Raw genomic sequence first — 14,127 nt, forward strand, 5'->3', positions numbered from 1 at the left:
GTGTCCTCGCTTCTCCTCAGTGGCACCCCTGGTAGCACAGCTCCCTGCTGGTGACTGTCCTTCAAGTGCCTTTGCTCCACCTGTGTCCTGCGTCCCAACATTCAGTCCTTGGGCAGTGTCCCTCGCCCTGGTGGCCCTGGTCTCGGGAACCTTTGCCCCAGGGCCTGAGAAAGTTTTCTGGCTGCTTTCAAGGCGGAGCCTTTCACTTGTCGAGTCTGTGCTTCAGCATTGAGGCCTGGGATCTTTGGGGTCATCCTCTCTGGGGTTCACTGAGTTTTGTGAATTTTGGTGTCTTTTAAAAATTGTTTTTACTTTGTGTGGAAGGTACTGGGATTGAACCAGGAGATTGCTTAAACCACTGAGAAACATCCCCAGCCCTTTCTCAATTTTGAAACAGGGTCCCACTAAGTTTCTGAGGCTGGCCTTGAACTTGTATCCTCCTGCCTCAGCCTCCTCAGCTGTGGGGATGACAGGTGCGGCCACATCCTTCTCCTTTTGCTTGGGATCTATGGCCCATGACAGACACCCAGGTCCCTGCAGCATGATCACTTGTATTTCCACTTTTTTCTTCTTCTTTGTTGGTGCTGGGGATTGAACCCAGGGTCTTGTGCATGTGAGGTCAGCACTCTACCAACTGAGCTATTTCCCCAGCCCTGTTTCCAAATGCTTTTCCATCCAATTGTTGTTCTCAAGTTCTGTGGCTTCTGACCCACTTCTAGAGCACTGGCTTAATGGAGGTGATCAGTTTGTCTATTGTGTTTTTTGGCCTTGCAACGTCTGGGTCGAGCTGCAGCTGTCCTGTTTTCCCTGTGGAACTGAGATTCTGGCTGCATCTGGTACCCTGTTTTTTGGCAGGCAGCTCCACTCCATGGAGTCCTGCTGTACCCACCTGCCTGGGCCCCTGGCATCACTCTGACTAGCCTTCACCCTGGCCGCAATCAGTCTTCTAGGCCAGAGGCTCAGGTCTTGACCTCCCTGTGTCTTCCCACTCCTGTGACTGGGTTGTGCTTGGGGCCAGAGTAGATAGAAGAGGAAGATGTGGAGCGTGGCGGAGCTCTGCTCCTCGGGCCCTGTGCCCCACTTTCCCACTCCTGGTCCCAGTAAAGGGCCGTGCAGGTCACAAGTCTGCTGCCTGCCCAGGAGCCCTCCTGTGCCAGCACTTCACCCCTCCACTGCTGCTCCTGGCTTTAATGTCTGGCCCAGTCCTATCTGCTGGGATCCCCTGCCATCTCCACAGGCCCCGCAGCTGCAGCGGCACTGTCCCAAGGCCTACTCCCGCCTTGTGTTCCGGGTCCCTGAACAGCACGTCCCCAGAGGCCAGGCAACTGCTGGGAGGGCAGCATTCACCCGTCCTAGTGTCTTGAAAGTGGGGGCTGCCCCATAGTAAGCACAGGACCCCTGGGCAGGACGATGGACTGTCCTATTTGCCTGGTGGAACTGTACCAACATGAACCTTGCACCTTCCAGGAACCCTGTTCCAGGGGAGCCCAGAGTGTGATGTGTGCCCAGGTTCCAGTGAAGGACAGCATGTGGCAAGTGGGCAGCACCAGCACCTTCAGGAAGGCTGACCTGCTCAGTGGGCTGCAGACCAGTGCCGGCCTTCCCCAGGCTGAGGGCTGCCTGCAGAAGCCACAGGAGCACAGCTGCCACCCCAGGGCCAGGAGCCTGCAAGTCCCCGCCCTGCCAGCCGCACCTCTGGTGCTTTCACAAGAAGACGATGCACCGCTCAACTAAAATTAATAAAAATATTTTATTGAATTTTAGGAACTTGGTACTTTTTAAAAATTTCAATCTTTGCACACAGATCACCACTCTACTTCCTAGGACAGAAGTCTGGACTTACTTAGGAGACTGTCCCTCTCCTCCGGGGCGCCCAGCACAGCAGGCCCACGTGGGACACTGCTGCCTTCACTGGCTGTGATCCTGCGAGGACGAAGGCCGGCGGCTGGGGCCAGGGCTCACCTGCGCCGGTCTGGCTCAGGGCAGAGCTGCTGCAGGCTGCAGTCCCTGAGGGAGCTGGAGGTTGGCAGAGGCCAGAGACTTCTACAGAGCGGGTGCTGCGGAGCTGCTGGGCAGCGGGGGGCAGTGGGCGGGAGGCCGAAGGCAGCTGTGCACGGGCCCTTCCTCAGTCCTGGAGCAGAGACGGTGCCACCTCCCGAAGGCCCGGCGGCCCGTCCACCTTCACAACCCAACCGCCAGCGACCCTGCAGCCAGTCCCGGTGCGAGGTGGACCTTGGGAGGGGCCTGTCCCCCGCAGCGGGATGCCGCTGGTTTGGTCTTCGTGTGGATGACGTCGAATTGCCTGGAAACACCTTCTGCTATTTCATTCCACCAGGAAAATACAGGTTCTTTTCCTCTTTAAAAAAAAAATTAAATACCAAAATAACTACATTTAAATAAATAATGTTATGGTGATGACACTGGACATTCACGGGCGGGCGGCGGCCGGCCTCCCGCTGGCCTCTCGCCTGCCGGCCCGGGCGCTCTCTGTATGGAGGCGGGACAGTTATGCAGGGACAGAGTCCACGGGAGGGACACACGGGGCGGCACAGGCGGGGGCCGGGGCGGCGGGGTCCAGTTCACCGCTCGGCTAGGCGCGGGCGGCCACAACAGATGGAGGCCGCCAAGTCCGCTGGTCCTCACCCGGGGGCTGGCTCGAGGCGCGCAGCCCGGGAGTGTTAAGGCCGCAGGGCCCGGGTCGGCCCGGGCGGGGCGGGGCGGCGCCTCCTTTGGCACCGCAGAGCTGCGGGGCGAGGACGGCTCCCGCGCTAGTTCTGGACGCCCTTTTCCCTCACGGCTGCTGGTGGCGCATCCACACTCAGGGCGATGACGAAGCTCTCGCCATCTTCCGTCTTGATTCGCTTCAGCTCCGGCTGCTCCGCCTGGTCACCATTCTGGCGCTTTGTGGGCAGGGACGCCGATGCCGACGCGTGGGTCGCCAGCATGTGCAGAGGGCTCGCCGAGGCTGAAAGGAGCAGCGCATCAGAGCCCCGGCCCCACCCCGCCCAGGACCCAGCCAGGAGCCCCCTCCCCAGACACTGCCCCCCATGCCAAGGACACCCAAGGGCAGACCCAAAGCAGGAGAAACACTGCCTCCCACTGGCCTGTGCCTGCCCTATAGGCCTCCGCTGCAGCACCTGCAGGATTTCTAAGGAGCCCCACCTGTCGGTCAGCACTGTTGTCGGGCTCAGGAACAGTGCTGTTGCTGGGACATTCACCAAGTCACCAGGGGCAGGGCTGTGCTGTGCCCAGAGGAGCAGCACATGCACACAAGGCCCACCTTCCCATCTGAGTTGGACTAGTGGTCTAACTCACTGCCCCAGGGCAGAAAAGGCACCCAGGACAGTGCCCTAACAGCCTGCAGGACAGAGTCCACTGGAGCCGTGACAGCTTCAGGGCAGATGCACACACCTGCTGTGGCTCCTCTAGCCACAGGGTTCATCATATCAATTAACAGGTTCTCTAGTTTTGCACCCATCTGTTTGAAGACACCTTGTCCAACGCAGTGGCAAGCCTGGTGTTGACCTGGCCAATAGACTGTGGGTCACACCTGGCAAGAACTCATGCTCTGGGGAACACAATAGCCATCTGCACCTAGGATGATGTGACACCAGCTCAGCAAAACCATCAACCAAAGTACAAAAAGGTAAAGGCATGCTAGCCAGCGATCTACTACATGCAAACCTGCACTCACGGACCCCTCACAACAAGACCCAAGCAGCACTTTGAATACCGATTTTTGGATAGCAAATAAATGCCAGCGTGTAGGTCTATCTTCAAAGATGGAACCAGCACCATGTGCAATCCAGGCAGCCAGGAATAGGACATCGAGGGGCAGGGCGGGGGTGGCCTGGCCACAGACCTGCCTCTCCCACCACCTGGTGGATGTGCCCCTACCTGGGCAGCAGCCACAGACACCCAGGCTGACTGCCATGCTGGTCATGCAGAGCTCTCCTCCTGGGGCATGAGCACAAGAGCTGGTGGGTCTCATAATGCAGCCTGGGTGTAGCACCAGTCCCAACCCACCACAAGGGGCAGGGGTGTGGGCAGAGGGAGCAGGACCACACCTTCCCCCTGGGGCTGAAATGCAGCATGTAACTCAGGGACAGGATGTTTCAGCTCAAGAAGAGACCACTGTGCCACAATAACTCCAGGACAAGGCTGGAGCCACCTGCAAGATCCCTGGGGCTTGCAGCAGGTTGACAGCCTTCTCCCACCCCTTTCCCCCCAGGCAGAGGCCAAAGGGCCAGGGTCCCAACAGACCTCTTGGGAGAGCTGGAAGGCCCAGGTCTGCACAGGCCAGGGAGCTGGGCCTGGGCTGCATTCTCCTCCAGCTCCAGGTGGACAGGCTGTGCGCCTGAACACAGGCCCTGGGCATGCAGGCCTACACGGTGGGTTCCAAACTGCCAGGAGCAGCGCAGCAAGGTGGGGGGTGGGGTGGGCGGGAAGGGGGCAACCCTGATCAGGAAGAGCTGCTGGGCAGGACCTCCATGGGGCAGGAGGTGGCTACAGCCCAGGAGGCCCAGGCCAGCCCAAGGGGGACCAGGCTCAAAATAACCAAATCCAAAACAGACGGGAGAGGAAGTAAATTGTCTCTTTTGGAAGATGATGCAATCTTACATTTTAGAAAATGTGAATGAACATAAACAAGCATCCACACAAACCAAACTACTACAGTTTGTAAATGAATTCAGTGAAGTCGCAGGGTCCAAGATACACACAAACATCAGGTGTTTTTCTATACTACAGCAATGAACAACTGAAAAGGGAGATAAAATCACTTCCATATAGAAAAATGGGGAAAACAAAATACTTTGCTGAAATAACCAGAGACAGCCCATGGCTATGCTCAGAGACACGTTAACACTGCCAGGTAATGACATTCTCAACAAGACTGCATTATCACAACCTTTTCAGAACCCCAAAGTTTTTTTGTGTTTTTTTTTGAGCTACATCCCCAGGCTCGCTCCCACCTTTTAATTATTTTGAAGCCAGGCACAATGGAGCATGCCTATGATCCCAGCAACTTGTGAGGCTGAGGCAGGAAGATCACAAGTCTGAGGCCAGTTTCAGCAACTCAGTGAGACGCTGTCTCAAAATAAAAAAGGCTAAGCATGTAGCTCAGTGGTGGAACACACCTGGGCTCAGTCATCTCTGCATTCCCGCACTTTTTTTAAAATCTAAATTTTGAAATGAGGCCTAAGATTACTGAGGCTGTTCTTGAACTTGCAACCCTCCTGACTCAGCCTCCGGAGTGGCTGGGATAATAGACATGTAATGCACAAGTGTTGACAATAGAAGGGTACTGGGCCTATCATTGAGTGGCCTGACAGCATTTTTTTTTTAAATATATATATATTTTTTTAGTTTTAGGTGGGCACAATATCTTTATTTTATTTTATTTATTTATTTTTTAATGTGGTGCTGAGAATTGAACCCAGTGCCTCACGCATGCTAGGCAAGCACACTGCCACTAAGCCACATCCCCAGCCCCTGACAGCATTTTTGAAGTGAAATTATGATCCTAAAAGTCACATGGAATTGCAAGGCACCCAGAACAGCCTATTTGGTCTTGGAAAAAAGAGGGCAAAGTTGGAGGATTCTCACTTCCCAATTTTAAAACTTGCTACAAAGCTACAGTGATTGAAACTGTGGTATCAGCATGAAGATGACATAAAGATCAAGGAAACAGGAAGAACAGAGCATGTGTCTGTGGCTGTTTCCAACACGAGGGAGGGACACAGGCACAGGGGGGCCCAGGCCAGCACACAGGGCAGCCCAGGCCCAAAGGAAGCAGAACACCCACTTCCAGGATAAGACACGGAGGCAGTGGTGACAGGGGGTATAGTGGGACTGACCCCAGGGGTGCTCTACCACCAGGTCACACCCCAGCTTGTGCTTTAAAATCTTCGTTTGGAGACAGGCTGCTGCTCCATTGCCCAGGCTGACCTGGAATGTGAGCTCTTCCTGCCTCAGCCCCCAAGTCACTGGGAAGGGCACCCCCCACAGACCCGGCTTGCCCCTCTCCTCCTCCCACCTGCTTCCGCACCTTGCGCAGCACCGCCATGCCTGGCTAGGAGAAAGTCTTCACGTCCCCAAATCTGGCAGTGGTTTCATAGATATGAGACCAAGCACAAGAAATGAGAGAAAAAATGGACTTCATCAGGATCAAAAATGGTCAGGAGATATTAGGAAGTGAGAAGCCCACAGAAGGAGAGGGGATCACTTAATTTTGTATCTGACGAGGGTCTACGCAGCTCCCAGAACACTGAAGGGACCCACAGCTCAGCAGCAAAACGACAACCCAACTGAAGCATGGGCAGAGGTGCCAACAGACAGCACCCGGCAGACGCCTGGGAGAGTGCTCAACATTCCCAGCCACGAGAGAAGCAAAGTCAGAGCCACTGTCTCGGGGCCACTTCACACCAATATGACGTTCAGAAGACAGAACAGGCTGGGCACAGCGGTCACTCCTGCAATCCTAGAGAAGCAGGAGGCCGAGGCAGGAGCACTGCAGTTCCAGGCCAGCCTGGGCAATCAAGACCCTGCCTCAAATAAAAAGTGCTGGGAATGCAGCCCAGTGATAGTGCCCCTCAGTTCAATCTTCAGCACCCAAAATAATAACGACAACAACAACAAGGAGTTATGCCTTGGCCTTCAACCAGACATCCAGCGCCTGTGTGACATCTGTCACTGCTCCAGACCCTCTCCTGGCCTGTCTTCCCCAGAGGCCCCCACCTCTGGGGCAAGCGTGTTAGAACAGAGTGCCCACGCTGTGTGAACCTGAACCAGGCTCCCAGAGAGTGCTGCCTCTCCTCCACTCCCGTCCAAGGTTCCCCTGACGCAGCACCTCATGCTGTCCTGGCGTGTGCAGCAGCAGCTGACTGTGGGCTCGCAAGTGCAAAGAACTCGGCATTTTCTACCCCTCCTCTCCAGGTAGGACCAGGGCTCTCGGTGTTGACAGCAGGAAGGCACGGGGCTGCCCACTGCCTGCAGAGATGAGGAGCAGCCTGGCCATGCCCCTTACAGTGCTGCTGGCCATGGAGGAAGTGGAAGTGCTTTGCTCAGGGCAGACATTCAAGAGCTCTTCCCCCAAGGCTCTGTAAGAGGGCTCCATGCCCTGCTTCACAGATGAGCAGTGGAGGTCAGAGTGGAAGAGAGAAGAGATGTGGACACTGTGTAATTCAGGCAAAGAAAAGTCACGGGCACAGTCCTATAACCCCAGCGACTGTGGGAGTGGAAGCAGGAGGATCTCAAGTTCAAGGCTAGCCTGCGGAACTTAGCAAGACCCTGCCAAAAAAAAAAAGAGAGATGGGTGTGTGGCTCAGTATACAGCTCTCGCCTAGCATGTGTCAGCACTGCAAAAAACCAAATGTGATCAAACTGCACGGCTCATTTGTGAACAGGTGTTTTCAGGTTCCGAATGACACCACGGATATTCAGAAGTTTTGGTTCCACAAATTAAAACTATGCTAAGAACAAAAAAATGAAACAACATACTTTCCTTAAAAAATAGTTTTTGCCTAAAAAAATGATTTTTGGTTTTGATTAGCTCTGCAGTACTGTTGTCAATCCTTCTATTCCCACTCCATTTTTAGGGTTTAGGTCTACATTTTGTTGCTGAGAGAGAAAAGACGGGCAGAGGCTCTGAGCAGCACAAACTCACAGGCAGGAGGGGAAGGAGCAGGACCAGAGGCAGCACACCACAGCCACACCAAGGGTGCTACAGTGGGTGCCGATGAGGATGCAGGACTTCAACTTTAAAACATCAGCATTTAATAGTGGAAAATTAAATCCCTTTAATTTAAAATTTAAAATGAAAAACATTAGTTACCAACTTAAACGCACTGAGAGACACAGGTGTCAATTGCACTCGAGGCAGACACAGAAGGCTTTTGGAACTGTTCCCTGCCACTGGGTGGACCTGGCACCTGGGAAATGCATGTTCCTGGGCAGTTGTTCTGCCTGGTCAAGCCCTGGGCTGCACAGAGCCCACGGCTGGGAAGGAAAAAAAACCCAGGACAGACTGACCCCCTTCACTTCATTCCACTTCTGGCTGCCTGCAGAGAGGGCCACCAGGTCTGCTACATCAAGCCACAGTGACCTCAGCTATTCAGAAGGAAGCATGTGGCCAGAGCAGGAGATGCGGGCCAAGGGAGCAGGCAGTGCCCACTGACCTGAGAATGCTCAGGCTGTCGATTTCCCCAGAAAAGGCATTATCCACATGCTCTGCAGGCTTGGGAGGGACAGGCGGCATTCTGAATCACAGAGAGGCAAGTGCAGGTGCCCCGTTTCTGACCCAGGACTACTGCTTCAGGTGTGGGGTGCTGGCATGTGCTACCACGGCACCATGGTGCCACGTGTGCCCATGCAAGAGAGCAAGTGCTCCCCACTGCTGAAATGCCTTTGGTTTGGTGTGAGGAGTTAGTGATGAAATCCAGGGTCACAGGCATGCTAAGCAAGCACTGTGCCCCTCAGCCGCACCCCAGCCCTGAAATGCCTCTGCAAAGTACCAGCCCCAAGGACCCTACTTCTGAGTGGCCTCACCAGCAAGCCAGGGCTCCTTCCCTAACAGCTCCACAGGGCAAGACAGGGCTGGCAGCTTGGTGTTCCTGAGGGTTCTGAGGCCTCTACACCTGTCAGAACACGCTGGAGCGCACCCCACGTGTGGGCCTCCAAAGGCTTTCAGAGCAAAGAGGTCACAAAAGCAGCATTCTCTACTTCCACCGTTTTCAAGCAACACATGCGTAAGCCGCCACTCAGCAGATGAACCACAGCAAGGCACAAGGCTATTCAAGACACTAGTTCTACTACCCAAGTCTCAGGTCACTCCTAGGCAGCACCTAGGAGCCCTTCTGTCTGGAGGCCGAGCAGCTCCTTTCTTGTCTCAGATGGGCTTTGCAAAGGAGTCCCACAGTAGCCCAGCCCTCACTAGCTCCTGCTTCTTTGTGCGGCTGCATTTCCAACAGCACAGAAATGCAGCTGCATCCGCAGACAAAACCAGTGCCAAAACAGCACCATGATACAGACTGCCTCCTCCCAGAAGGGCCTGGGCTCCCAGCCCCAGAGCCCAGCAAAGGACACAGCAAATGGCACTTCTTACCATTGTTCACCTGGCCATGCACGGCAGCCGGCATGGGCACCACGTGGGTTCCATTCTGCGTTACAGTTTTTATCGGAAGCTGATGCTGACCAAGAGGGGCTTGCTGCACTATGGTGACCGTCTGGACTGGGGTGGCCTGTGGTGTCTGGATGATCCGGCTGGCAGGACCCAGCGTGGTGTGGCTAATTGCAGGAATGGGCTCCACTTTCACTAAAATAAAAGAAAAAGCAGAAATAACACCCACTAATGTTATTGAACTGCTGATAAAAATCTTACCAGTTTAAATCAAGAAACCAGAAACCTCTTTCAAACCAGGCTGCGCAATGAGACCCCTGGACATCGCAGCTGCCTCTCCGGTGCTCACCTTTGACTTCCTTGTGGTCTCCATTCTCCTGTGGTTCTGCCTTAGGAGGGGCCAGCACCGCCGCCTGAGTGACCACGGCTGGGCCAGCAGCTGTGTATGTGTTTGCTGGGGCTAGCCCAGCCACGCTGGTGACCGACACTGCTGGTATCTGGTGGACTACATGGACTGTCTGTACGACAGGTGGCTGAGAGGTGGAGGTGGTCACTGGAGTTGCAACAGTGTAGGTGACAGGCTTGACTGCAGGGGGCAGCTGCCGCTGGACGGTGATCAAGACAGGCTGGCCGGATAGGGGCGAGCCTGTGGACAGCAGGCAGAGGCAGGGCTGAGGCTAGCAGGTCCTGCTCCGCACACCTTCCCACACTCAGCACTCATACACAGCACAGATTTTTACCTTTAAGCACCGGACATGACCCTGCCTTGTAAAAAAGGTGTGGTGTCTTAAGAGGGATATTTAATTCCCACATCCAGTTGCTAAAAAATGCAACTGACTCTATTACGACTCCTGATAACAGCTTTCCCCAGGTCTTTCCCCTGAGAACACTGATAAACAGTGAGGGCCAGGCCACAGGTGCCACACTTGCCTAGGTCTACTGGCTCACCTGGCAGGAAGCAGGACACTCTGCAGCTGACCTGGGCTGTCACAGAGTCTCTGCCCCAACCCTCTGCCCTTTTTGGTTGGGGGGCTTGGACTAAAGAAACACACAGTCGAGGGGTGCTGCAGATGGGTAGGAAGGGAAGAGTGTTCTCCAGGCCAGTGTGGCTGGAACCCCAACTGGGGGAAACGCATGTTTCCCCACCACTGCAGTTTTGATTGGACATTTTCACACTGTTTATATGTATTTTTTTAAAATTCACCAGGGCACACATGACATTGTAAATAAACTACAGCGCTCATCTACTAAGTGGACACGTTTCTGCTTCCAATCAGCCTCTAGCATGTTCAACCTACATGGTGCTTTTGGTGGGGGTGGAATCATTTTATGGAGTTCTGAATGACAAAGCAACCTACATACAGTACCATTTAAAGAACACCTGCTGGCTTTTTTACACATGCCCACTGTTATTAGAATTTTCAAAGCCTACAACCTAACACCTAGCAGAAAGCACAAGGCAGAGTGGCCTCTATGGTGAGTTTGGCAGCATCCTCTCTGCTGGCCTGGGAATTTGACTACCCTTCCCCCCAAGTGCACTCACCTGGTGCGCTCTGGGCAAACCGGGCCTCCTGGATGACGGCGAGTTTGGGCTGTGAGGTGCTGGGCTCAGGCTCCAGGGGGGCTGGCGAACCTTCACGTGACAGGCTCTCAGGGGTCTGGGCACCACTGGAGTGAGCAGATAGCACTCCCGCATGGTTGGGAGAGGCTGGGGCACTCCTGAGTCACCAAAACAAGATAACATCCTTTACAGTGATCCCTCATGGAGAGGGACTGCTGTCTTAATGAGTTCACTTTGCAAAACAGTGTCCTCTGTCTTCTGCCCACTAACTGCAGTTCCATGAGTCTGATCTGGTGAGCTGAGCTGGGTGCTCAGGCCCCTGGGGCACATCACCCTGGGCCTGGGGCTGCTGCCTCTGAAGCAGCTCCTGTGCAGTCAGACAGAGGGCAAGCTGGGGCTTTAAGACTTACACTTCATGTGTGTTTTTCTTGGGGGGGGGGGGCTTAAAAACAAGATTATTAATGAAGCTAAAAATGGGTGGTTTAAAATCAGGCAAATAAACAATCTTGAATTTAAGCAGCTAAAGGGTAGTTTTAGAAAAGTGTCCACATGCCAAAGGAAAGCAAGGCCTCGCAAGCCGGCTGCCTCATTGCCGAGGTGCAGGAGCCTGAGGAACCGCAGGGCAGAGCCTCCAACACTTTTCCAAATCCCCATCCCAGCATTTAATCAAAATGCACCTGGCAGTCCCTTTGTGTTCAGAAGAGGACGTTCCCAGTCCACTGAAGGAGTTTAGGACCACAGGTGAGGTCTGAGGTCCCTTTTCCTTACCTAGACGAGAGCGGTCCCAGAGGGGTTCTAAAGCAAGGCACGCCCCTAGGCCGTCTCTTCCTAAAAGCCTGCTCTATCAGTTTGCTCTCAGAGGCTGGGTCTATCCTCCAGAAGGAGCCTTTGCCTGGTTCTTCCTGGGAACGCGGGACTTTGATGAAATAACGGTTCAGAGAGAGATTGTGGCGAATTGAGTTCTATGAAACATAAAGAAATACGTAGAATTCATATAATTCTTTGTTGAGAAACAAAAATGTGCCCTAGTTTTTGGCCCTGCGAAGCAGAAACCTGGGGGAGCAGCTCCTGCAGAGCAAGAGTCCTGTGCTGGGGGAGCAGCCCTCCCTGTAAGTACGGCTCAGCGCAGACTTGGCCCTGGGATCGACCTCTCAGACGGAGGGGGGCACAGCTCATGAAGCTCCTGAGCTGCAGGCAGGCAGGCAGGCACTGGGTCAGGGTGAGCCTGCAGCACAGAGAGATGCCATTCCCCACCTCCAACTCCCAGGGTAGGAAACCGAAGCCCACTGCTGCCACCACCCAGCCTCTCCCAGGCAGAGCCAAGACCTCACTGCTAGTTTTCCCTGTTCAGAGACACAGACCTGAGTCACCCCTGCACAATGCCATGTTGCCAGTTAGCTTATAGAATCTGCCATGCCATCTGAAGTGCACTGATCTGGTACAGAGTATTCGACAAACTGGCAAAAGCTTGGCACCATCACTGCGGCCACTTTAGTAACAGACACTTGCGTTGTTTGTAAAGTACGTCCACAAGCACAGTCATGACACAGACGAGGGGCTGGGGCTGTGGCTCAAGCGGTAGCGCGCTCCCCTGGCATGCGTGTGGCCCGGGTTCCATCCTCAGCACCACATACAGACAAAGATGTTGTGTCCGCCGAAAACTAAAAAATAAGTATTAAAAAATTCTCCCTCTCTCTCTTTAAAAAAAAAAAAAAAAAATGACACAGACGCACAGGAAAACCCCCCTCAACTCAAGTCCATCCTACTTCAGAAGGTCCCAGCTATAGGCCCACCACAGGAGACTCCAAGGGAAGCTCCCCACTGTGGCCTGACCCAGGAATACCAGAAGCCAAACGGGACCAAAGTCACAGATCAATGAACATTCCATGCATTTACACTTTTAAACTTCTACAGATTTTCAAAGTGGTAATGTCCCAAAATAAAATTGGGGGCTATTCAAAGATCATTCCTAAATCCCCCCAATTAATCTTACAGTTAGAACTGCTACCCATGGCCTGAAATTCTGATTTGTCGAAGGCAGCTAGGAAAGCAAACACATATCAAATATTACTGCACAAACAATCTCAGGGACCATTCAAAATTCTAACTGGTCACAGGATGGAATTAAGGCCTCTGGCCCCTGTGCATCTGAGTTTTCTCATGGGCAGCACAAAGGGGCAAGGTTGGCTGTGTTTGGTGTGATTGTGTATAAATACGCGTATTTGTTGAGAATTAGTACATTTATTTGGGGGACAGGGTAGTAGGGACTGAACCTAGGGCACTCGACCACTGAGCCACATCCCCAGCCCTTTTTATTTTTTGAGACAGGGACTTGCTGAGTTGCTGAGGCCGGCTTTGAACTCACGATCCTCCTGCCTTACACTCTGGAACTGCTGGGATCACAGGCGTGGGCCATGGTGCCCCGCTAACTTAGTACATTTTAACAACCAAAGAAAACTTGAAATGGTGTTTGTCACCAGGTGTAGCTGATAACCAATCTTCCTCTAAACTCCTCTGAAAGTCAAATATCTGTTCTCAATGACAGAGAAGCCAACGTCTTCCCACCACGTCAGCCCTCTTACACCAGCAGGAGACAGACATTCCAAGACTGTGGACCAAGAGAAGCAACACCAGCAAAAGCCACAGCTAGCCCAGGCTCAGGCACCCCAGTACCTGAAAACCCAGAACCCAAAATGCTCCAGAACGTGAGACTGTTGAGCATCAGCATGACACCCCACGTGCAAGACCCCACTCTGGACCAGGGGCTGCACCGTGGCCAAACATGAGCTCCCCATGTTTGCTTTGGGGCTGTGCACAGGTGTGTAGGGATAGGATGAACTGTGATCTCCTTGCCCCAGGAGATCTTGTGGTGTGTATTCACATGTCCCCAAACCGAAAAAGCCTAAAATATGAAACTCCCTGGCCCCAAGCATTCTGGATGAGACCTGTGCAAAGGAGAAGCCTTACAAGTGCCTTGCAGGTTCACAGCTCCCTCACCCACCAGCACCCACCGCCTAGGCAGTGACCCGGGAGGAACACGGAAGCACAGCGGGAATGTGGCTTCAGGGTCAGGTTCTTTACGCAGGGGAGCAGGGACAGGACATGGCAGAGGCAAGGCAGCTCTGCTACCACCAACAGCACTTGTGGGGGCACAGCAAGCTCCTGGGGTCAGGAGCTGTGACTTCTCTTCTGACTACTTTAACAGAACCAAACCAACACCACCATAAGAGGTCCTAGCCTCCTCTCTAATTGCCCCTTTAGTGACAATCCATAGGCAAAAGATGCCAGTTTATAAAGGGTCTCCTGTGATTTCCCAGCCACGGAAGCTCTGGAAAATAGGAGGAAGTAAACAGGAGGACATGATAGACAGTGAAGGTAGACACAAACAGAAAAGTGCCCACTCCCTAGGTAACTCAAGGCCTGTGCCACTTGGTTCAAGCCAGGATGA

The 14,127-nt window shown here is 53.6% G+C and overlaps 1 protein-coding gene across 1 annotated transcript in view; it reads right to left on the minus strand.

Annotated features, from left to right (window-relative positions):
• Positions 1 to 1,731: 1,731 nt before the first annotated feature.
• Foxk2 (forkhead box K2) overlaps positions 1,732 to 14,127 on the minus strand; it is a 60,569-nt gene continuing 48,173 nt past the window's right edge. Inside the window, exons 5-9 of the mRNA XM_076870227.2 lie at positions 11,448 to 11,641; positions 10,662 to 10,837; positions 9,468 to 9,764; positions 9,104 to 9,313; positions 1,732 to 2,965 (exon numbers count right to left, since the gene is read on the minus strand). Coding sequence (XP_076726342.1) covers positions 2,769 to 2,965; positions 9,104 to 9,313; positions 9,468 to 9,764; positions 10,662 to 10,837; positions 11,448 to 11,641 — 1,074 coding nt within the window. The 3' untranslated portion in view covers positions 1,732 to 2,768. The remainder of the gene's footprint in view (positions 2,966 to 9,103; positions 9,314 to 9,467; positions 9,765 to 10,661; positions 10,838 to 11,447; positions 11,642 to 14,127) is intronic.

This window comes from Callospermophilus lateralis, chromosome 11, assembly GCF_048772815.1.
Source record: "Callospermophilus lateralis isolate mCalLat2 chromosome 11, mCalLat2.hap1, whole genome shotgun sequence".
Classification (NCBI taxonomy): domain Eukaryota; kingdom Metazoa; phylum Chordata; class Mammalia; order Rodentia; family Sciuridae; genus Callospermophilus; species Callospermophilus lateralis.